This window comes from Alligator sinensis, unplaced genomic scaffold, assembly GCF_000455745.1.
Source record: "Alligator sinensis unplaced genomic scaffold, ASM45574v1 scaffold752_1, whole genome shotgun sequence".
Classification (NCBI taxonomy): Eukaryota; Metazoa; Chordata; order Crocodylia; family Alligatoridae; genus Alligator; species Alligator sinensis.
Window position 1 is genome coordinate 2669769 of NW_005842000.1, and position 23563 is coordinate 2693331.

The following is a 23563-nucleotide window of genomic DNA, read 5'->3' on the forward strand; positions in this document are numbered from 1 at the left end:
ATAACGGCTCTGTTGTTGTGGCTGCTATTTCTTCCCGCTCGGTTTGTCTCCTTCCACCAAAAGGCAGGGATGGCTTTTAACCCTTCAGGACCCAGACCAAGGCTTCCTCGTGAGTGACCCCCCACAGCCCTGATCATCTCCACGTGCTGCAGTGACTGACCTCGAGGGACTCTCTGCCCTGCTTGGCTCAGGCCCACCTGCTCTGCCCCACGATACTGGGCCTGGTTGTCCTGTCCTCAGGGGTCGGTGCTGAAGCCGTGATCCTGCCGGGGTTGCTGTCCTGTCCAGTACATCGTTGACTCCTCACATACCTGCCGTTGGGTCAGATGCCGTCATTTGAGCTCATTCATGTCCTGGCCTTCAAGACTGAGCCACACCTGTGCCTCAGAGCCTGTGAGCCCCCGGGACGGGCATTTCTCCTCACCTGTGTGTCCACAGCTTGGGACCACAGAGCCAAACCCGGGCTGAGGCCTTCAGGCAGCACCACACTATAAATCATTAACAATAATAATTGCACTTCTTCCCAACGGAGAACACCAAGGCTTCACCTTCGCACCACTACGGCCAGGCAGCAAAGAAAAAGGCAGGGCACATACAATGCCCGACACAGCCGTGCAGACCTGCGAGCAAGGCTGAGAACGGACCTCTCACCACGAGCCACCGGGTCTCGCATCGCTGGATCCGTCATCGTTAAGCCTGATTTGCTCAAACAGCTGGATTAGTCAGACCCACGCTCTCGGACTCTGTCAGGCTGTGCTGGCACTGAGCGCCACACTTACAGCTGGCCTCGACCCCCCGGGTCCCTGCTTGCATGTGGTTCCCCGGTCACTACACTGTATGGACGGGAGCAGCAGCTGGGGGGGGGGCTCTGTCAGGACTCTCCCCCCCATTAGTCCAGCTCAGAAGGAGTTAATAAAAGAACGATGCACCATTGGTTGGCAAAGCAACGCCTCCCCCCGCTAAATTATTATCGAAATAACAAGTCTGGGCTGTTATCAGCCGGGCCCTGGGTGTCAGCTTTCAGGCTGCCTTTTCTTTCCAATTGTGTTTAATCTTTAACACAAAAATGCTGAGCTGGCTCCTTTAATCAATTTAAATATTATGCAATCGCAGCTAATGTAGTTTGCAGTCGTTTCACAAGAGCCTCACAGCGCCGTGGCACAGACGCCCGGCCCTCCTCGTCCGCTGGGGTCAAGGGGTCTGGCTGCGGCCGAGGTCTGCTGGGTGCTACCGCGCCCCTCCAGGCGGGCTCCTGGATGGTACTCTGACCCGCCGAGAGATCCCCGGCTGGCTTATCGGGGAGAGGATGGCCGTGCATGCGGCTCCCCCTTCATCCGGGGTCGTCGCTGAGATGGGGCAAGCGTAACTGGGACCTCTTTCCCCGCTGACCCCCGTTGCGCATCCTGCCTCTGCATGCCTTGGCCTTGCACCTGGCCTTGGCACGGTCCGTTCCCCAGAGGGCAGGGGCCCGTCTCCCTTGTGCCGCAAGCCGAATCGGGCCGTGCGCCCTGAGAACAGCCTCCCTCCACTGGGTCTCAGCATAGAGACAAGCCCATTTGAAAACCAAAGCAGGGTGCCCAGCACCGTGTCCGCCCCGCTGCACCCCAGCCTTGGCCACTGCGCTGTCCCACAGCCGCCTGCTCCCGCTCTCCTGCCCTGGAGCTCTGGCCCCCGGGTGCCCTGCGCCAGGAGCTGCGTGGGCTGCTCTGCACGCCACTGAACTCCCCCTGCTGGAAAGCACGGGGCCGGCTCCAGGCAGGAACCAAACCGGGGCAGTCCTGCACCAGAGACCCGGGAACCCGTGGCATCGTGGTCCGGGCCCCACAGTGCAGCCCGGGGAGCCCAGAGGGCCTGGATTGTAAGGGGAAGTGTCCTGGGGCAGAGAGGGGGCACTGCCCAGAGCAGCTCAGGAAGCAGTGGGGTTGGTGCAGTGCTACAGTAGGAGACAGGGAGCTGCATCTCTCCAACCCCTGCAGCCCCCAGCCAGTGAACCAGGCTCCCACAAAGCTGGGAGTGCCTCAGCTATCGTGGGGTTGCTTTAAGGCAGATCGGGAGCCCGTCTTTCCCTGCTTTGTGCCTTTTTGAGGCTTTCTATCACCCCCCCAAGCTGTCCTCTGCAGCCACCCGGGCCAGGAACTTGCTCTGAAGTGGAAGTCTGGATAACAGGGCTCCTCCAGCAGCAGCAGGGCCCAACACCACGAGACCCGCAGTGAGACCGCGGGCGGGGGCTGACAGTGCCGCAGCCCACACCTCCCTTCAAGGACGCGGCTCAGAGGGGGCTTGGGAGACGTCTCGTCACAACACCACCGCTCAAAGCAGCATAGTGCGAGATGCAGAACTGCTGTCCGCCCTGGCAGGAGCGAGGCAGCGCCGTCGAGATCATTCCTCTGCTTCTCGGAGGTGGAGGAGAGCGGGGCCACTGTCCAGACACTGACACTTCGGCCTGGGCTGGCGGCTGGCCCTTCCAGCCTTTGCACGTGTGCAGCACCGACGGGTTGACCAAAGGAGCCCGGTGCAAGCTCTTCTCTCTCTTCCAAGAACATGAACAGCTCGGGGAGAGACCTGTGTCTGTCTGAAACTGGGCCGCGGCTGCTTTTAACCCGGGCCAGTCTCTGGTGAAGCCTAGCTTGGATTCTGCTGTCCATCCGGACCGGCTTCCGGGCTGTCAGGCCAGGAAGAAACAATCGGACGTGGGAAATACGCCTGAGGTCCGGGACAGCAGGACCACAATGGTGCCAAGGGCCCCGTTTTTTGTCCCAGATGGAAGCCCAACAGGGCGGTTGGGGGCCTGTGCGGTCTCTGCTCCCATGTCACCGGTTTCTGATCGGCTGCCCCACGCAGAGACATTTCCAGCACGACGATCGGCTGGAACAGGCACGTCAGGAAAAGTCACAAGACCGGCGCTGACTGGAAGGTTGTTCCCCCTCCCCGCCCCGTGCACACAGGCACCGTTATTCAGATCCTCCTTCCCCTTCTGACCATCTGTGCATGAAGCCACATGACCGAGATTAGACTATCCTCTTCTCCCTGCTTTGTGCCTTATCGCACACAGAAGAGGGAGGCAAACGGACTCCCTGATGCTGGAAGCAAGAACCGGTGATTTCAGCTTTCCAAAATCCCAGCGGCTTTGCCGCAGCGACGGGGTTTTCCTCCAGCCCTCGTGAGCGCTGGTTCTGGTACCTGGCTTGGGATGCTGTTTTCCAGTAGACGATCCTGGTTTAGCAGGGCTAGAAGGACCCCGGGCGACGCTGGGCAGCGCCGTCATCCCAGCGCATTGTGGGAGCAGGGGGTCCAGCAGGGCTTCGCCGAGGCAGCCACGCCAGCCCCTTTGCAGTGCGCAGCCGCCACGTTGCTTTGTTCCCCTGAAATCAAAGTACAGCTCCTTCACACCCACCCTGCAGCGCAGGGCCTGGGACCGCAGGCCCACATGGAGCTGGGATGGAGGCTTTGCTCCCATGTGGCCCCTGCTGCGACCTTGTGCCCCATTTATTTGTTCTTGTGGTCTGCCTCTACAGGTCCCGTGTTCAGGCGCTGAGGGCCCCTCACTGCGTGGGAAGCCACGGAGAAATGCTCAGCCCCGCAGCGTCCCGTCGCCCGCTCTGCGGCTCCCATGCTCGGGCACTCGCTGCTTGGGACGCGTTTCATGCTCCAGACCGCCCTGCCTTTCCACAGGCCCCTTAGCAGCAGGTGGGCTTCAGCAAGGTCATTCAAGGAGTTTCCAAGCCCACCTAGATGCCGCCACGGTCCACAGGGCGCCGGACCGCCCTGTCCCCGGCAAACTGCATGCGTGACAAATGACACGCGTGTATCCGGAGGGGCTCCAGATGGAGCCGAGATGGAGACCTCTCTCCTTTTGTCCATTTTGCCAACAGCAGATGGGACCCGAGTCCTGCTTTCCATAACCCCCAAGTGTTTCTTTATGGACTTAATATCTCTGGGCATCTGCTCAACTCCAACCAGCGTCTTAAGCTTTTTTAAACTCTACATTTGGGACACGGGCCATTTTTAGAAGAAATATTTCACATCTGAACAAGCACATCTTACATGGGAAGGAATACGGTAATTCCTTCGCCCCAGGTTGTACCAGGACTCGGTGGCAGAGGCAGGAGCCCGGCTCGTTTCTCCCGAGCCCCAGCTGAGCGCCGTAGCCACACGCTGTCGAGCTCGGGGCATTAGCAGGCAGAGTGTGCTAACAGCACAATTACCCGCCTGCTCTCTGCGGCCGCTATCTGGGCACTGTATCTGGCAGGGGGTGGGACCAGATGTCTGGTAAAGCGTTCGTATCTCTAGCTTGTGTGGTTTGGCATCCTGCATTCGCTCAACAAAAAGGCACATGCAAAAGAGAGCGTGAACGCTGCAGGCTCGGGGACTTTTTAGGTTTAACATGCTGAACGCGTGACTTTTATTTGGGGGTGGGGGCAGTTTGTTTCTTGTCATTCTTCGAGCCTGATTCGGCAGAGGGCCGGATCCAGCGAAACAGGACAGGCGATTTCTTTCCTGGTGAACGGGGGGACGCGCCGGGGTGGTGATGGACAGTCAGCATCGGGCGAGCTCGGCTTCTGGAAGCGTCTTCTGCCTGCTCAGTTTCTGTACCGCTTTTCAAGCCAAGACGTTAATGCAGCGGTTAGCGACTATGCATCGTTCGGGGCCACGTGCTCTCCGCCCGCTTCGCCCCTGTGCTGCCTCTTCTGTGTCAGTCCGAGGTGTCGGTAGAAGTTGTAAAGGTCACGGCTGTTTTGGTGGTTGCACAGACCCATTGCTCTAGGCGTGGGCAATCTGTCATCACCCTTCATGGAAAGAAGTGTAGGATGAGCTGACAATACGCGGATCCAGCCCCGTGACAATGTGCCCCGGAGGATACATTCAGCTGCATTCCCAAATTCTCCTCATTTGTAGAGTCCCCGGACGGCTATTTTACAAGACGCATTAACACACTCGCTGCTGTCACGTGCGTTTCTTCTTCCCCAGGAAGTGCCTGCTCCGATTGGAAATGAGAATAGCAAACCTGCACACCCCGAACATTTAAGCCTCTTGCTTTGATGGCACACAGACTGCACCTGCAATAGGGAAATACGTATGCCCAATGCAAACGAGGGGCAGCAGCCTGAACGTCCAGGCCGTGGCACCTTCAGGACGCACCAGCAGTGGGAAGAAAGGTAATGGCTTGCCAGCTTTGCTCTTTCACGCACGGAGAAGCGTGCCCAGCTCACAGACCGTCTCCCCCCAGGAGGGATCAGGAAATGCCCCTTACCTTGGAGGTGGTACGGAGAGACAGCAAAATGTCCTCAATGAAAGGGCAAAGCAGGTTGCCCCGGTGAGAAATGCAGAGCTTTAGCTGTATTCATGTATAGACAATACACAGGGAAAATCCTGACCCGCCCCGTGTTCGCAGGCAGGCCCAGGGGCAGCAGGGCTGGTGAGATGGTGCTCGGTGGAGGAGGAGGGAAGAGTGCGAGTGAGGCTTGCCTCTCTGGCAGCAGCTCACAGCACACCCAGGGACTCCGGCAGCCAGCGAACGCAGGGGAAGGCGGGAGATGATCAGACCGGCGGAACCAGAAACAGGCAGATCCTGTCATCGTTCCTCCCCGCAGATGGAGAAAACAACAGCCCCGAGGCTTTGGGAGGCGGCACAGATCCCCTCGCAGCGCGTGGCCTGGTTCCTCCGGCTCCACTCTGCATTCAGGGCTTGCTTCAGGGGGAAAACCTATCCCACAGCAGGGCTCCAGGCCATCGCAGCGGCATGGCTTTGGGAACACAAACAGGCCACCACATTTCAGATCCCGCTGTCGTGTTTATTGGACCTGCAGCATCCCCACGGGCAGCCGCCGGTGTTACAAAGTCAAGGGATAAGTCAAGGAGGACACAGGTCGGCATGTTAGGGGAAAGTTTACCAAGGAACTTTCTCCTGTATAAAAAAAAACCTCTCAGGCTTGAACAATACGACCGTAGCGCTTCTCAGATAGGAAATCTGCCAAGGGCTGAGGGCTTCCTGCATCTCTTGCAACCGCCCCCCGGCCGTCAGCAGCTTGCAAACAGGCTTAGAAGACGTTGTTGCCTGCAAGGGACCAACTTGATGACCCAGGAGGTCTCTTGCCTTGCTCAAGGCGCCTGGCACTGGAGGCCAGGAACATCCTTCCCGTTTTGCACGAGGAAGCACTGAGCTGTGATGTTTCCTTAATCACCCAGTGGTCGAGCTAGAAATAAGCTCTGGCCCCTGCGTCCCCATGCAGGGCTCTATCGCTCAGGAAACTCAGGGTGAGCTCCCAGAGGGACAGAGGGCTGCAGGAGGCTGTAGCCAAGTGCAATCCCTTCCCCCGTGCCCTGGGACCTGCAGTGAGCTGGCCCCACGTCCCTCGGGAGGTCCCCTGCCCTAGTGTGACAATCTCTGTGCATTGCACCCCTTTTGGCTCTGGCTATGCCCTGCCCTCTCCAGCGTGACACAGAGACCCGGCAAACTTTGGCTTCACCTTGCAATTAGCACCACAAATTGTGATCTCTCTGGGCAGCCCATAAATCAGAGGCGGGTGGCCTGGGCGGGAGGCCGTCACACCTCACAAGAAACAGACAGGCCGTGCGTATCACGTGAAACGCACGTTCTCAGGTAATCCAGACTACTCCGCTGCTGGGTATCTCAGTTATGGCAGTGTGAGCCTGCCGGCTATAACATACAGAACAATAAGCTTACAAAGGTGGAGTACAGTATAGAAGGAAGCGTGCTTATGAGCTCAGCTGCCCCTTTCCTAGACTAGGTTTCTACGCTCTTCTTCTCCAGACCCTGCCTGAAGTCACAGGCAGGGCAGGTGCCTGAGCTGGGGGTCCATGTCCCTCTAAAATGGACACAAACCCCAAGAAGCATCAACCCAAACACTCCCATCCAGACCAGTCTCCTGCCCCCAGAAGGGGCCAGCACCAGCTGCTTCAGAGGAAGCTGAGAGCAGTCATGGCATAGTCTCTCCAGGAAAGTCAGAGATGGGTGCGTGCCCGAAAGCACCAAAGGGATTATAGTTTGCAGAACAAGGCTGGACTTCCCTGTGGTACCCTGCTGGATGGCTGACCTCCAGGGCAGGTGGAGGTCTCTACAGCAGTGCAGAGGGGCTGCCCTGGGGCTGCCAGGAAGGGGGCAGCTGTGTGAGAGGGGCTATAAGCCCGTGATGAAGACCTCCAACCCATTGTGGACCTTCGTGGTACTTGTTCTCCTTGCCTCCCCTTCCCACAGGTCGCTGACGCTTTCGTAGAAGTTCTCGCTGGGGCAGCTCCGGGGAGACTTGCTCTTTCTCTCCGACTTCTTCCACTTGGCATCGACCTCTGCATAGTCTGGGTCCGGGCCTGGGCTGCTCCCACGCTTGGCCCAGGGGCTGTCATCGACGGACTCGTAGCAGGGCTCGATGAGCAAGGGGCAAGCCGGGGTGGATGGGTACCCTGCCCTGATGCCCTTTTCCTGGCATGCCCCTGGCCAGCTGTGGTCTCTGGGACCCACCTCTGCAGCAGCCCTTCCTGCAGACGGGGAGTCCTGGGCTTTCTTCTTGCCAGCCTTGCACACCGTTGAGTACATCTCCTCCACCTGCAAGAGAACAGCCGTGGTTAATGGCAGGTGCCAGACAACAGCGGCACGAGGCTTTTGCCTGCATTCCCATCTCTGACTTGTGCTCTCACTTTATCACCTCTCTGGGCCCTATGCAGAGGTCAGTCTGCGTGTGTGTGTGTGTGTGCAAGGGACCGGGGACATGGTGTGCAAACAAGCAGCTACATTCACACCTGGCTGGGCTAGGCCCAGTCACAGCAGGCAACACCTGGTTATAAAGAAGGACCTGCTCCCACCCGCACCTGCGCTCTGTGCTTCTGCAGGAGGACGTGCTAGCCCCTCCCTGAAGTGGGACATCGGGAGAAGAAAACCAGCAGCCTGCCTGATTGATATGGATTCATATTCATGATTGACGCAATGATATAATTTTGATCAAGATTGGATAATATTCAGAGATCGGCCTAGGAAGGAACTTAAAGCTAGTTGGAAGCACAACCATACACCCCCATGAAAGACAGAGAAGGGCAGGCAGGCAAGGTGGGCTTGGAGCATGCCATCCGGTCTGCCTGATGTTCTGGCTATTGGAGAAGCTGCCTTATTACAGAGCTGGAACCAAGGACAACCCGCTGGTGAGCACAGCTGGAGAGGTTCATAAGCTGCATTAAGATCGCCCTGATGTCCCAGTGTGGAACCGGGTCCTCTACGGCAGGATAAACATTAACCAATCCTTCCATACACGTCTTGTCTGCGGCATGCACAAAGCCAGATTACTTATCTATGAGCACATGATGCACCGCTGCTGCTGCTGCTCGCTGCACCCAAGGACCCGAGTACTCAGGACTCCTCTGGATCCAGGCCAGCCCTGGAATGATGCATTTATGGCTTATTTTGCAATATACTTGCGGTGACTTTGTCCAAGAAAATGCTGCTGGTGCTGACAAGGACACACCTGGGACAAGACAGACAACCACCATGGAGGATGTCTGAAGGCAAGCTCAGGACTAAAGCAGACCCACTGGTTTCACCGTGGATCCTGGATCCTTTCGAACAGTGCATCAGTCTTGTCATGAAACAAAGCACCCCGTTAGTAAGCGGGGGTCCTCTCCCTCAGATTGGGTTGGAGTAGAAGCCTCCGACCAGGGTTTCTGCAATGTGTTTTAGCAGATACAACGACCCAGAAGGCCTGAACAAGGCTCTGAGCACACGCCTTGCTGTTGTCTGGCTTTCAGACAGGGAAGCGACAGCCAGTTTAGGTTGCTCCTTGGGGAGTGTTTTTGCAAACAAAGAGATCCTTCCCCCATTGCAACATTAGCACCTGGTAATTTGCCACTTTGATTTCAAATGAAAAAGGTGATGATACTTTCCAGGCAACTACATCCATTTTTTTTTCACTCTCCCCACTACAAAGGAAGCCAGACCTGCTCTTGGCCTATGGACCAGTGCTGCCACTACTAATGAACTGGGAAAAGGTGGTGTCTAAAAGCAAGAAAATCCTTTCTATGGGGCCTGGATGTGGTTGATCAGCCATTCTCCAAGGGATCTGACACAAAGCATGAAGACTGTGCTGCTTTTGCTGACATTCGAGCCCATTGAGAGCTGTGGGAAGAGATTTTGTTCCTGGAAGCAGCACCCAGAAGTCCAAAGACCAAGGGAAAGGTTTCCTGCAAAGCAGCCGGCGAAGGCAGTGGTGGTTTAGCCCTTCTGTTTGGAAGCATCTGGTCAGGAGAGAAGCTGCGGCTACCCCAACACCTTCATCAGGAGAGCACCAGCCTACCCTCTCCATCTTCCATTTGTACCACAGGCAAGTCCTCCTCTTCCAGGCGCTCTAGGGACGTAGGGCTCCCCATCAGTCCATGCGCTGACCTGACTGCAGGGGTCTCGCACCTGCAATGCAGGTGTTTTCCTGACCCCCGATGAAGACGGAGGAAGGTCTGTGGTGCCCAGACAGCAGCCAGTAGGGCAGAACCTGCCGATCAGGCCAAAAATGAAGTTCAGGCAGTAACTTCTCTGCTGCAGGGTGAAATTATACCCCTGCACCACGTCTAGTGGTGGAGTCTCTGGGATGGATGACCTGGTCCACGCTGGGATGGTTTGGGGAATCCATCTGCGCGCAGCTTCCGACTCCAGGTTAATGGTATGAAACCCCCGTATTTCTTAACGCTGCCATGTAAATGCTCGCCACCTTTGCTGACAAGGGCTGAGTCTCTCCCAGACAGATACAGCAGAGAGCAGGCCACTTTAAACAACTGTATTCTACCTCAAAAGTAGGGATGCTTAAGAGGCAGCCTGAGTAGGGAAACCCATCGGACAACCGTTCTCTGCGGGGCCGCGCTGAGAGCCTGGGAAGTGCCAGAGAGGACAAAGGGGTAGGAGTGATGGGATTCCTTCAGGCCTCTCATGCTCTCATTGTTCAGGAAAGCTGAGGCGAGGCAGGCAAGACCCCGGCACGCGCTAGCAGGCACTGCCGGGAGGACGTTCCACCATCTGAGCTGCACCGACCAACCTAGGCAGAGGATGCTCGGGAAAATGTTCACTGTGGTTGAAGCCATTTCCACTCCCTCCACCAGCCCCAGATGAGTCAAATCCCCTAGGGACCAGACCCAAGCTCAGAGAAAAGTCCTGGGGTTGGGCTGTGGGTCCAGCCCTGAGCGAGCAGTGCAATACCCCAGGGATCTCTTGGCGAGATCTGTCGAAGGGCTTGCAGTGAACCCTTGGACTCTGCTGCCAGCAGATCCTCTGCAAGCAGCTTGGTTCCTGAACTCCTCTGATAAGCTACTCTCCAGCTCAGCAGATGTCTGTGCAATGCAGCCCAGACAAGATAAATGGTTTCACGTCCTTCCCAAAGCACAGGTGAAAAATCTAGCCCCCAAATCCTGCCTAATCCCACCCTAACAGCAGTGCAAACCCCCTTCTTCCCACATTGCATGTGCGGAGAAGGCAGATCAGGGCACCAGAGCCAGGGATGTGTGTTGCATTCACAGGAGCAGAGGGTTGAATGGGCCTGGAACAGCACCAACCTGGCTGTGCTTGTTTGGTGGGCGAGATCTGGGGTCGTCCTACAAGGAGACTCACCAGCCCTCGCCCAGGCTTCGAGCGAGAGCAGCAGCAGCGAGAGCCCAGCCTGTTCTCTGGAGGGCAGGCAGGGAGGGGAGGCTACATCTGATGGAGGAGCCTGAAATCAAGGCTCGTGTTTCCTGACCTGCGTGAACATCCACACGTACCTTTCCTAAGCCAGCACATACCGTTCTCAGCCCCTGGGCCTTGAAAGGTCTTAAGCGTTACTCACCTAGGATCCTTCTGCTTCAGGCCCAGGCAGAGCTCTTGAAAGCCACCACGAGCTTCTGGCTTCCTCCTTCTTCAGGGGAAGACCACGGTCTGCTCACTGTTTTTTAGACTGACTGAGCTAGGGGTGACAGGCCAACCCCAAAGCAGACTAAGCCTCTCCGCCAGCTGACCTTGGGGTCTGGTTTTCCTTAGTCTGGGGGACAAGCTCAGGTGCTCCATGCCACTAGCTTTAGCCTGTCCTGTGCACTGTATTGTTGACTGCCCATCTCCCCGGGTACCACCTCTGCACTCTGAATATGCTTCACTTATCCAGTCAAATGGGAGGGACGTGGCAAAGCGTGGCCCAAACACCACCCCCCTCCCAGTCTAGCAGGTATCAGGGTGATGTGGCTAAGTGATACAAGGGCGTGATGTGGCCGGGGTCACAGCCAGCCACCGCTGACCCCTCCAGTGCTGCCACCGCTGACCCCGACACGTTTGCCTCTCTATCCCCACCCAATAGCGGCAACAGTCATAGATCCAAGAGGACCCTACCCTATCCTCTACCCCTACCTGCTGCAGGACACGGACCCTTGCTGGCTCCCGCGGGCTCTCCAGGGCAGGGAGTGCTGTGTTTGCAGAGCACTTGACTTGCTGGGCCTTGCTTGGCGCCATCCCTCTGTAGCTGAGGAGAGCCCCAGTCCCAGCCCTCACAGCCCTTCATCCTGAGCCTTGGGGAGCTGAGGGACTGGATCCCCGCCCTCACACGCAAAGCCCTCCCCAGCCAGCCCAGCTCCAGGCATCCATTCGAGACAATAACTACAACCTCCACCCAGTGGTCACGGCTCCCACTGCCCTGGTCGTGGACAGCCTGGGAGAAGTGATGGATGCTGCCGTACCTTCGCTGTCGGGGGGCTGCAGGCAGCTCCTCCCCAGCCTGGGAGGCCGTCCGAAGGCTCCTGGGAGGACTCGCCCGGCGTCACCTCGCACAGCTCGGGCTGGGGTTTCTTCACTTTGCGGACGCAGGCGTAATCAGCTGTCACCACTCTGCCCTCGCTGCCCAAAGGGGCGGCCTCGGTTGAGGATGCCAAGTTGGGCACCAGCTGCGGTGCTCCCTGCTTCGCCACCACAGGCTCGTACAGCGTCTCCGGGGCTGGCCTCCGCGCGGCAGAGAAGACCAGGTTGGAGTAGGTCTGGTCTGGGCTCGGGGTCTCAGCAGAAGAGTGGGGCAGGGGGATCCGGGGCAGCTCTCTGCGCAGCAGGATGCTGATGCTGATGCTTGAGCTGTTCATGGAGCTCTCTCCCTCACCCGAAGGCCCAGACGTGTAGAGGAAATCCATGCTGACAGGCCTGTGGCCTGCGAGGAAAAGAGAAAGGGTGTGAGGGCATGGCTTGGCTTTCAAGGCACCCAGAATAACTCCCTGCTCGGCCCCTTGCAACCAGGACCACGTGCTTCCCTGTTCACAGCCTGCTGCCAGTGCGATGGCTCATGCTACCGTGGGTCACCCCTACGGCCAGCCTGGGTCGGCTGGCGATTGCCGGCACGCCGCAGGCATGCTGCGGCACGTGGGGCCGCCCTTCTTGCTAGGTCATTGGGAGCACCGCCGTGCCCTGGCAGCTCCTGGCAGGCAGCGCTGCCCTTCCGGCACAGGCCCCGGCATGCTCCCGGTGCAGAACAACGGGATCTCTCTGTTCTCGGTGGCTCAGATCCCCCCGCGACTCACTGTCTTTCTGCAGCTTCACCCTGTTGAGCTCGTGCAGTTTGGTGTCCGATTTACTGAGCGACCGGAGCTGTGTCTGCCTCAGCAGAGACTGTAAAGGAAGAAGGACGTGTCCGGTTGTAACCACCACCATGGCATCAGGGGCGCCCCCACCGCTGCCCCGCACAGCCCCCCAGCCCTCCCCAAGCTGCTCCATGCGGCTAGACAAACAGCAACGAGGGGGGCAACACCCACCAGGGGCTCAGCAACTGGGATCCAGGATCCTACGTCCAGAAGGATGCCTTGGTGGAGCTCCCTGGAGCCTAGGCCAGGACCCTGCAGCCCCTCTGCTCACGCAGTTCAATTCCTCTTAGTTTTCCATTTCTCCCTGGACACTGGAACGTGTCACGGCCAACATAACCCGGCTCTCAGCCGTGCGGTACGGCCCCGAGGCCCCTCGCATTCACCGCTCTGAAGGAGTCCTCCCTTTAGCTTCTTCCAGCATGCTCTTTCCAACAAGCTGCTCTTTCTGGGCATGAAAGTTGCTCCCCCTCTGTCTGTAAGGGCTCCTTATTGGAGCTTTCCAGGTGGCCTGCACCCCTGCATCTCCCCCAGCCCAGGCTGAGCCAGGCCCTTGCAGGGCAAGGCTCCAAGACCTCTCGTTCAGGTGTTTCCTATGACAGATGCTGGCTGAGAAACAGCCCATCCCTAATGCCACCCCCTGGACCCCCTTCAAGCCACCCATCTGCACTGGCCCTTGATGCTTGCCACGTGACTTATAGCTTATCAAGGCATCGCATACACTCACCTCATCTATCAGCTTTACCCCGTCCGGCAGGACCTTCTTCTTCTTGCCTTTCCTGCAATGAGAAGTGGGGTCAAGGTGGAGAGGGGCAGGAGGCGCACACAATACACAGCTGGTGTGAGCAACACTGGCACGTGACTCGGCTCTGCTCGTAGCTAGGGCAGCGCATCGGGGAACAGATCTGATGCGAGGGGCCTTGGGGAGGAACAGCGGAGGGCATGATTTACATCCCTGGAGCACGCCATGACCTAGAGGCCCTACAGCAGCGGTTCTCATCTCAACCATTTTCAGCTCAAGGCACCCCTCGATAAACTCGAGGCACTCTGGGAGAGACTCAAAGGCCCCCTCAGAAAATGTTGGCGCTGAGTTTTCACTCCATTTTTGACTACAGAACAATAGTGGAGCAATTGGTCTGGTGCAAAGAAGTCAGGAAGACCGCTGCAGGTCAGCCCGTGTTTAACGCTGCAGATTCCAGTGGGAAATCTCTGCGTTTATCTTGTGAACCATGTCCGCGTGGCCAGCAGTGCTGCGGCACCTGGTTGGGAATCACCTCCCTACAGCTCCTTGGGAACCAGGCACGGGGGCTCCCTCGTGTGGCCTGTCACGCTGGGCTGCAGACACAGGATCTGTGCTGCACCGGCACTCACGCGCCCCAGCCAAGTGCCCAAAGCCTGGTCCCAGCACGTACCGTGCACTGCAGTATGAGAGCGAGCAGGGCAGAATTAAGCACGGCAGCCCTGTCTGAGTGTGCAGAGGGGTGGGAATCCCACGGTTTGTTTTCCCGTGGGTCACGGTCTATGCTACGAGTCAGCCCGTACCTTCGGCAGGCAGCACACAGGGCAGAGAGGAGGACCAGGACGCCCAGGAGAGCCACGGCCAGCAGGGCACTGACGGGAGAGAGATGGGGCCTGGCTACCCCCTCGCCAGGGAGCGGAGCCATAGCAGGAGCCACTTCGAATCCTGCTTCAGGCCAAGCTCTGCAAAGAGAAAAGAGATGATCAGGGAGAAGGCAGGTCCTTTCACAGCCCCGGGAAGGGCTTGGGGGACACCTGGGATTGCATGGGGTACGTGCTAGCCTAGCCCCATGTGGAAGGCGATGGTGCAAGGAGGCTGCACGGTCTTGCACACCGAGTGTGATGCTGGGGTCTGAGAACTCGCGGGTGCTACAGAATCACAGAAACATAGGGCTGGAAGATGCATCCCAATCATCCAGCCCACCCCTGACTCTGGGGCAGGATGAAGAATACATGGACCAGCCCGGACAGTCTTCTGCCTTTTCTTAAGCACTGCAAATAAGCGCATTCCTCATCCTCCCTACGCCGCTCGTCCCAGCACTTCTCTCTTTAGGGTTAGAAAAGTTCTCCTAATATCTACCCCAAATCATCTGGGCTGCAGAGGAAGCCGATTCCTTGTTGTCCCCTAGTGAGTACAGAGAACTACGGAGCCCCGGCCTCTCCACAACTGCCCTTCCCATAACGGGAATAATAATCGTGCCTCCCATCAGTCTCGTCTTCTCCGGGAAAAATAAACCCAATTTGTCCAGTCTTTCCTCACAGGTGCCATTTTCCAAGCCTCTGCCCATCCTGGACTCTTTCCAATGTGGTTACTTCCTCAGGGCACGCTGCCCAAAACTGGGCACCACGCTGCATCCGGAGCCCCTCCAGTGCTGAGCAGCGAGGAATCGTTACCTCCTTTGTCTTAGTCCTGTTAATAGGACCTGGAATAAGATATACCTTTAATTTCCCAGCAGCATCCCGCTGTGGACTCGTGTGTAGTCTGAGATCCGCTGTGACCCTCTGCCTCAACGCCTAGCGTGGCTGCGAGCAAACCACATGCTCTCTGCAGTCCCTGAGGTACAGATGCATCGTAACAAGCACACGGCTGGAACGTAGCCATGCTCACAACCCACCTTTCTGCAGGTATTAATGGGACCACCTGGTTGCAATGCTTGGAACAGGAGTTTTAGCTGAATATGCACCCGAGATCACTTCTTTCCAGCGTGAATGGGACGTCAGCGCCTTGCAGCTACGCTGGTCTCCTGCTCCTACCCCAGCACCTCTCGCTGCAGCTATTGGGGTCAGGGAGGTTTAGTCGGTGGCAGGTGGAGTCTGCTGAAGACAGCAGCATGCAGGGTCTCTGGTCACAAGATGCACAAGAGATCTGCCTCTCATCTAGCGTGTGCCAGCAGAAGCGTTGCTGAAGACGCCACCAGAAATGTGCAGGGGTTGCCGGCAGAGGGTGTCAATCAAGAGCCAACTCAGCAGTGCTCCTGGGTGGACAGCTGGGAGCCAAGCGCTGCTTTTAAATGGGGCTGTCATTGTACCCGGCCCTGGATCTCCTTTCTCCTAGGCCAGGGCTGAACTCAGCTCCCCCTCACTGAACTCCTAGGACTCCTGGACTGACCCATTCTCTCCCTCGTGCCTGTGAAGCATCCCTCGCAGCACCCAGACGCAAGCCTGTATGAACCCTATGGCCAAGCCTCATGAGGACAGACCCTCTCCCCCTCCTGAAAAGCAGAGCCCTCTCCGAGACACATCCCTTCCTTCCAAGGGGCTGCTGCAACCTTCCCCGGAGCCAAAGCAGCTCCTGGAGCCATGTTATTCATGGCAAATCATGCCTCATTTATTATTTAATGAACAGTGCAAATGCATCCGTAAACAAAGCTCACGTAGGCATCAAGGAAATCCTGGCAACACAGCCCCTGTGCCCCCTCTGGGCTCAAACAGCACAGGAGCAAAGAGAAAGTACTGCAGACATTATTGGTTACTCTCTTGTGATCCTGGGGCCTGGCTCTTGGGTTTGAATGCTCTCAGATGGAGTTCGAGCAAGGTGTCAGTGGCTAGATGGGTGCAGGAGTCTGAAACCCATCTGCTATTGGGGTAACATCATCTGCTTGGAAGGAATGAAGGGAGAAAAGCAGAAAAAGATGGGGAGGGGGGAAAGCAGAAGGGGAAGACAAGAGAGTAGAATAGCATGTCGGTACTGACTGGCTGAGACCCAGCAGACTCATAGATGGAGATGGGAGGGATGCTTTCAGTTCGGGATATCGGCAGTGTCTTAACCGAACCATCATGTTCACGGTGACTAGAGCCGAATGAACAAGGCAGCTTGCAGAGAGCTGGGCTGCGAGCATAGCATCCCCTCTGCATTTTAGCGAGGCTGGAGGATTCAAAGCTGAAACCCGGCTATGATCGTGCAAGCTGGCCTTGAGGGTTTGGTTCTCAAACTAGCCAAAATCTCACGGGAATCATCATCTGTGACGCGACACTGCAGTTGATAACCGGTCAGTCGTAGATGTGATCGGGAGAATAACACAAACACAGGGCGGGCAGGGCCTCCAGAAGTCATCTAGTCCAACCGCTGCTCCAGGTAGGAGCAGCTCTGTCCAAAACCTTCTCATCCAAGTCTTTGTCTAACCTGATCTCTCTGTTTTATGGCAAGTCTGGCTGCGGTTGGTGCCCTTGGAAGCCCCAGCTCCTGGAGTCATGCTATTAGAACCAGAAAAGCAATAGATGGAGAGCAGAGAATGGGATGAAACACAACATTAATAATAACCCCTAGCCTGGTTCTCAGATCAAAGCAAAATTAGGAACCGTGATACCGCCAAAGAACTCCTGCGGGAAAGTCCAGACCATTGCACGAGGGTGTCCTGGCACTCGCGCTTCCAGCTCCAGGACATTGGTTTTGGCCTGCTGTCCATGCCACCTGGCTGGGGCACATCTTCCACCCTGCAACGGGCCTGCTGCAGGCCTCTGCAAGGGCATGAAAGGAAATGAGTACTATGCACAGTCTTCTTACGTACTGCCACGGGTGCCTGGCTCCAACGCCAGCATCTCCCGCAGACCCTCGGAACAAGGAAGAGACTCCTTACCATCATAACCGGACACCCCAATAAGCTCCTATGGGTGCACCAGGTGGATGGCCTCTTAGCAGCCACATCCTGCTGGGACCAGAGGGGCTTTAGCTCATCGCTAAGCCCCTTCTGTGTTGAACACATCCACATCCCCCAGTTCCTCCTCCTAAACCTTCCCCCCTCCAGCCCCGCAGCCCAACACACCTGCTCTCACGACTCTGGGCACGTGTGGGCTAGTGGAAGCACCAGGCTCGGCTAGGCGGGTTTGAGACCACCCTGCAGCTCATTTGCAACTCCTCCAGCAGCGGTAGCAGCAGGCTCAGATTGTGGGGCAGGCAGGAACAGGAGGCAAACAGGCAATGACTCAGCTCACAGGAAACCATGAGGGGTTTGCACTCGCTCCTCCTGCAGCCCCAGCTCTCTGCCAGGGCTGCTCCAGGGGGGTATGGCAGGGGAGCGGTTCTGGGGATCTCGCAGCATAAGGGACCGCACCAGGGGCACAGAACCAGGGCCGGGAACTCCCGAGCTTTGCTGGGCAGCGCTTGCCAGCACCCCAAGACCCGCAGAGGATGGCAGAAGGGAACGAAGCCTAGAGCAAATCTGATTCGGGGCTGGGGGGACTGGCCCAGGACAGCAGGTGGTTCTCTCACAGGGCATCGAGCAAGCTCCAAGTTGGCATTTAGGCCCCTAGGTGCATTGAAATGAATGGGAACACCTACTTGGATCTGGCCTTGGTGTTCCAGGTACTTGCTATTTATTGTGTGCCCAGTTCCAAGCAACTGGGCAGCTGTAAAGCCCTGTCCAGGCTTTGTCAGGGAAGCTTGGCCCATAAAGGCACAGTCCTCATCTGCCCTGAGGATGCTGGGCTGTTCTCCCCAGGCCTAGGAAGGAGGTGCGCTGGTTCACCTGGGAAAGGAGCTATCGTGGAACCAGCTGCAGGACTCTGACCAGTGTTCAAGCCCCATTGCCGCCCCAGCAAAAGCCCGTCATGCAGTTGTGCCCTCCACACTAGCCCCCCAGCCTCTCCCACGAGTGTCATCTCTCCTGCCTTTCTGCCTTGGCTTCTGATCCCTCTATCAGCGCCATTGGTTTCCTGTGCTGCCCTGTATCACATGCACTCTGTGCATGAACAAGCAAGCCACAGCCCCCACCACCCTGCCTGCCACCCCCCAGGCATGCTTGCTGTGGTCTCCTCTACTGCTGGCAGCCTGCAAGAGAAGCTTGCAGAGCTGTGCACGAAGCAGCAAACCCTGCCGCAGCTGGAAAGCCGTCCCCGTGACACAAGAGAGGATGCTGCTGCTGTCCCGAGTCCATGCAGGGCCCTACCCTCTAAAAGGCACAAGCTGCATCCTGACAGCAGGGCTCTAGCTTGGTGCCCATAAGCACCATGAATAGGGGAAATGGCCCTGGTGAAGCCATTGTACCAGCATGCAGCATGGATTAGTAAGTCTGGATCAGCCATTCTCAGGCCAAAGAACAGAGGAACCAGGCAGAGGAAGGTGGGTGGAGCGCTGCTAGTCAACCAGGGCTGGCATTGGCACCATTTCCACCATAGCCAACCCTGCCCTGTTAGGGCCCAGGTGCAGCTGCCCAAGAGAGCGCAGAGACGACGGAACCAGCTTGGGGGCTGGATTCTCCCCGTCTACACGCTGCCGTAGCGTCGCTGCCCTCAGCCGATTCCCATGGGGATCGGGCCCCATACAGCTGCAGTGGGTGCCAGCCCTGGTGCTTACACAACTGCAGAAGGGACTGGGGAAGTGCCAAGCCTTTCCTCGGTCCCAGCCAAGCAGCGAGAACTGATTCAGCCATCACGTGCCCTGGCTGGGAGCATTTACAGTGCCACTGCCTTTTGGGGCCGCTCTGCTGCAGGCGTATTTTGCAGGCAGCTTGTGGGGTGGCAGCTTCGCGTCACATTCGTGCTATTGCACCAGAATGGAAAACGATCAACTGTTTTTGAGGTTTCACCTGTTTTCCTGTGCAAAAAAAAAGAAAAAGCCGCCTCTCAGTGAGACCCTCTGCCTTCGACACCTTCAAAGAGAAAAGTCATGTTCATGGCGGGCTGATGAGCTTCGAAGGAACCAAACCAGACACCGGGCCTGTTTGTGGGATCCAACCTGGCTTCGGCTCCTGTTCCCTGGCCAGGGAACAGGGCAGCCAATGCCCCAGCAGGTCCTCAAGCTTCTCACTCCATAGGTCTCCCCGGGCAAGTCGCTTAGCTTTTGTGCAATCATTTTGCTTAGTGCTATGGAAAATAAAGTCAGCTCTGGTCTGACTTTTCTGTGACTCACCTTCCTCCCACATCCAAGCTTGCAAGTCACGTACATAAGCCAAGAGCCCTAGATAGTCTCTCAGGTGATAAGAAACTAAGACAACACATGCCCCAAAGGCTTCCAGGTGCCTGGCCCCCAAACCACCCAGAGAAGTGGTGAAATTTCCATCCTTGGAGGTTTTTTTAAGACTCGGGTAAAAAAAGTTTTGGTTGGCATGATGGAGTTGGGGCTGGTCCTGCTTGGAGCAGGGGGTTGGACTAGATGTGACCTCCTGAGGTCCCTTCCGGTCCTCATTGTCTGTGATTGTATGGAAGAGGCAGATTTTCTGGGGCTCTTCATGGAACAGCCCTTTCCCCAGAGGAGGACTCGGCAAAGCAGAGCTACTGCTCACCAAGCAGCCAGGACTCTCCGCCGTCCTCTTTCCTCATCAGCTTGTCTGCACGCTGCAAAATGGTCTAGAGGTTGGCCTACCCCAATGCAGAAGGAAGGGCTTGGAAGGGAATAACTGAACTCCACCACCCATCATTGCAGCTGCCGTTCATGCAAGGATGGGGAAGGAGAAAACTGAAGAGAGGGCAACTAGCTAGAGACACCAGCTCTCCAAACCTTGCAACGTCAATGGGTCCCTTCTGACTTCATAAACTACATGGTACTAGGTGCACTCTACAGATTATTTATTACATTATTCTTGTTAGCTGAATAGCTGCCTTTCTAACTCTTCTCATGTGTTACAAGCGGCTTGCTAAGCAGGGACCATCCAATACAGATACAGGCCTCAGCATCCATGTACAAGCATGAATGAGTCAATATGACTGTAACGGTAACAGGAAGGGGCTAATTCCCCAGACCTTTTTGTCAGCCAGGTATTTGCACTGCAGCTAGGGGCCAGGACAAGGATTTCACTGAATGGTAACAATAAAACATTTTTAACACCCCCCCTCCTCCCCATTAGACAATCATAATTTTTCCTCTGCTCTTGTATGGAATTTATGATTTATAAAGATAGGAAAAATATGCTGGCCATACCTGGGGAGCATGGACGAACACTGCAGAGTACATTAGACCAGCACAATACATACACTTGTCAGAAGCCTCCTTTGGGACGCAGTGGTTGGTGCCATGGACTTTGAGTTAGTCTAGTACCTAACTCTGCTTACCCTGAGTTGCACAGGCAATAGTTTTGCATTCATGCAGCCTCACTGAAGTCAGCCAGGCTAACCATCTGCACAAGGACCAGTGGGCTGACTGGGACATTGCACAATGGAGGCTCAGACAGACTTTCTGAAATGTGAAATGAAGCTCCTTGCCAGTAAAGTTGCTGGGCCCCCAAACCTGGAGCTGTTCTCTAAGGCAAGCACTAATAGCAGCCAGTACTACCTGCCGGGAGAGCTTTACAGGTCAGGATGGCTTTGATCAGCAAATGCATGCACCTGCTAGGACACACACACGCAGTCCTGACTGGTGAGAATGAACAAGGGAACCCAAATGATGGCAGGTGTCAGGTACAAAAACAGGCTGTTCTTGCTGATTTGTCTCCCCTGGGTTTTGTAGTTGATGTTGTTACTTCAGAAGAGTGACCACAGGCTGGGGCTTAAATCTATCAGCCAAGCTGTGTAAACATACGAAACAAAATTCACCATACTGTGAAACTGTATGGATTGTTTTACAGGTCAGACTAGATCACCTAATGGTCCCTCCCTCCAGCTTTAAATTCTATAAAAATTCCCCCAAACCTCCCAATTTCTGGAAGGGAAAAGGAAGGAGCATATGGGTTGGTCACCACTAGCCATCTTTAGCGAGGCAGTAACTGGCAAAAGCTTTTTGCTATTTTAGAGGATTTATCTAGACAGGAAAGGGTTATTTCTACTTACTGAGATTTGGATAAAACACTGTAATGGCAGTGAATTCAGGGAGAGCTGCAGGCTGCCCAGGATGCTGTCAGGAGAGGCTAAGCAGCAAAACCATCCCATTTCAGATGTGCATGGAGGGCAGCAGCTCACCGCTGGCAACTCAACAACAGACAAGCCAAGCGGGGCAGGCTTGGTAGCAGCTTTCACTGTCTAGAGGATGGAGAAGTTTCTGACGCGTTGAACAGTGCCCTGGATTTAGGAAAGGCTCAGAGTGGCACGGAGGGTGGGCGCAGCACTCTTCCTAGTGTAGGGTGCCCTGCGCGAGGAGGGTGGGGTTTGCCAGGGCACTTGGCTTGTCTGTGCAGGCTGCACTCCCAGAACTGCCCAGCACCCTCTTCACATCAGAGGAAACCGATTGAAATGTCAAGACAGAAAATCAGGATCCCCCCCTCCATCCACTAGCTGAGAGCGCATGCTTGCCTTGGCGGAGAAAGCCACTTTTAAGTAGCAGCCAGGCATACTAGAGAGAACGCCGGGTCACAAGACACTGGTACTGGCAGGAATTGATGTCCTTTTTACTTGCAGAAAGGCAGGCCATTAGCTAGCTGAGCGCATTTACTGCGAAATGCCTGGTAGTCACTCCAGTCATTCACTTGCCTACCTTGACCTTCTTCCTAGCACCACGGCAATGCCATCAGAGCTCCTGACATATGCTGTTACTTCCCTGATCAGTGCCCATCCCTCTAACGCAGCCTCAGTTGCAGCAGTGTGGTTGACAATACCTTATTTCTTCAAGAGGTGGCTCACCCCAAGAAGGAAATGGACTTTTTTTTCCTTTTTTCTGAGGTACTAGGTACCGATTCCTAACTCAGCATTTCAGACACAAGGACATTAATCAGCCCCCAGTCCATTTCCTGACCCAACCATGGACCATGACCCAGCTCCTCTGTCCAGTTGACTAACTGAAGTGTAAGTAACCTGCCTGGCAGGTAACTTGAGGTACGAGTGCTAAACCACAGAGCAGGAATCTCACCTTTCTAGTTCAACCAGCCGCATTCATGCTGCACTTACTACATGTGGAACGTCAACGTGCAAATACAACAGCTGCACTACTTTCCAGCCACCCAAATGCACTTGGTAATAAACCCATAGCACTTACTTGGCACAAATTCAGAAGCTAGGCAGAAATCCATCCATGTCCTCTGCTCTGTCAAAGAACCAGACCCTCTTGGCTGCTCTTACTCTCTGCTGCCTTTATTCAGCAGCAAGGGGCTCTTCCTAACTGCATGCTCTGGAGCTTTTCAAACAGTTTGATCGTGCACCTCTGCTGCTGCTTTGTTCAGTGCTGTTTTCCAGTCCACAGTGAGACACCTCTGAGCCTATACCAGGCAGTCTGATACCACAGCTCGTTTCCTGGCCTGCAGAAGCATCGTTTCACTAACTTGTATGCTGCTTTTGCTTTCTCTCGACTTTGTTTTTGCAGAAAGCTGGCTGCAGGATGGGTTCAGTGGGAGACCAATGTGCAAGAGCACGCCCTGCTGACTGCTCAGTTGTACTTGACCTCATTTTATACCAGTTCTTGAGGCTACTAGATTCATTTTGCTGAATTTGCCTAAAAAGAGATGGCAGTTCCTTTATTTCAAAGTAGCGTTGCTTATTGTGAAGCATCACAACATATATATGAACTGCTTTATTCACTTCTAACACGCAGCCACCTTGGAGGTGGAAACATGTGGACAGAAAGCCACGAAGCAAACTGGCAAGGCCTCTTGAGGTTGGAGTCAAAAGGCAATTATGTGATTTCACCAAAGTGCCGGAATGAACATTCCTGTCCTTGCAGAAAGATTCATAGATATTAGGGGCTGGAAGAGACCTTGCGAGATCATCGAGTCCAGCCCCCCTGCTATAGGCAGGAAGTCTGCTGGGGTCAAATGACCCCTACAAGATAAGCCTTCAAACCCCATTTGAATGAGTCCAGAGTAGGTGCTTGCACCACCTCTGGGGGGAGTCTGTTCACTCGGACTGTAAAGAAGTTTTTCCTTACGTCCAGTCTAAATCGACCTTCCAGAAGTTTGTAGCCATTAGACCTTGTCATCCTGTAGGGAGCCCTGGTGAACAACTGTTCTCCCAGATCCTGGTGCACCCCCCTTATGTACTTACACATGACCTGGCCCTGGGGAATAGATTAAACCGTGCAAGATTCCTCCACTCAACTGGCTTCTCCAATCCTATGCTACTTGGGTGGAGACAGATCATCATGCCGAGTTGTGCATGCTGATCCTTATCACAAGTATGAGAC

At 55.8% G+C, this 23563-nt stretch overlaps 1 protein-coding gene across 1 annotated transcript; it reads right to left on the reverse strand.

Moving 5' to 3' along the window:
* Positions 1-4955: 4955 nt before the first annotated feature.
* Positions 4956-13835, reverse strand: LIME1 (Lck interacting transmembrane adaptor 1). The gene is made up of 4 exons (XM_025201654.1): positions 13295-13835; positions 12511-12598; positions 11686-12143; positions 4956-7561 (listed from the first exon to the last, which is right to left on the reverse strand). Exons 1-4 carry the CDS (start codon positions 13574-13576, stop codon positions 7139-7141), a joined length of 1251 nt encoding a protein of 416 aa, XP_025057439.1. The 5' UTR covers positions 13577-13835; the 3' UTR covers positions 4956-7138.
* Between the last annotated feature and the right edge of the window lie 9728 nt (positions 13836-23563).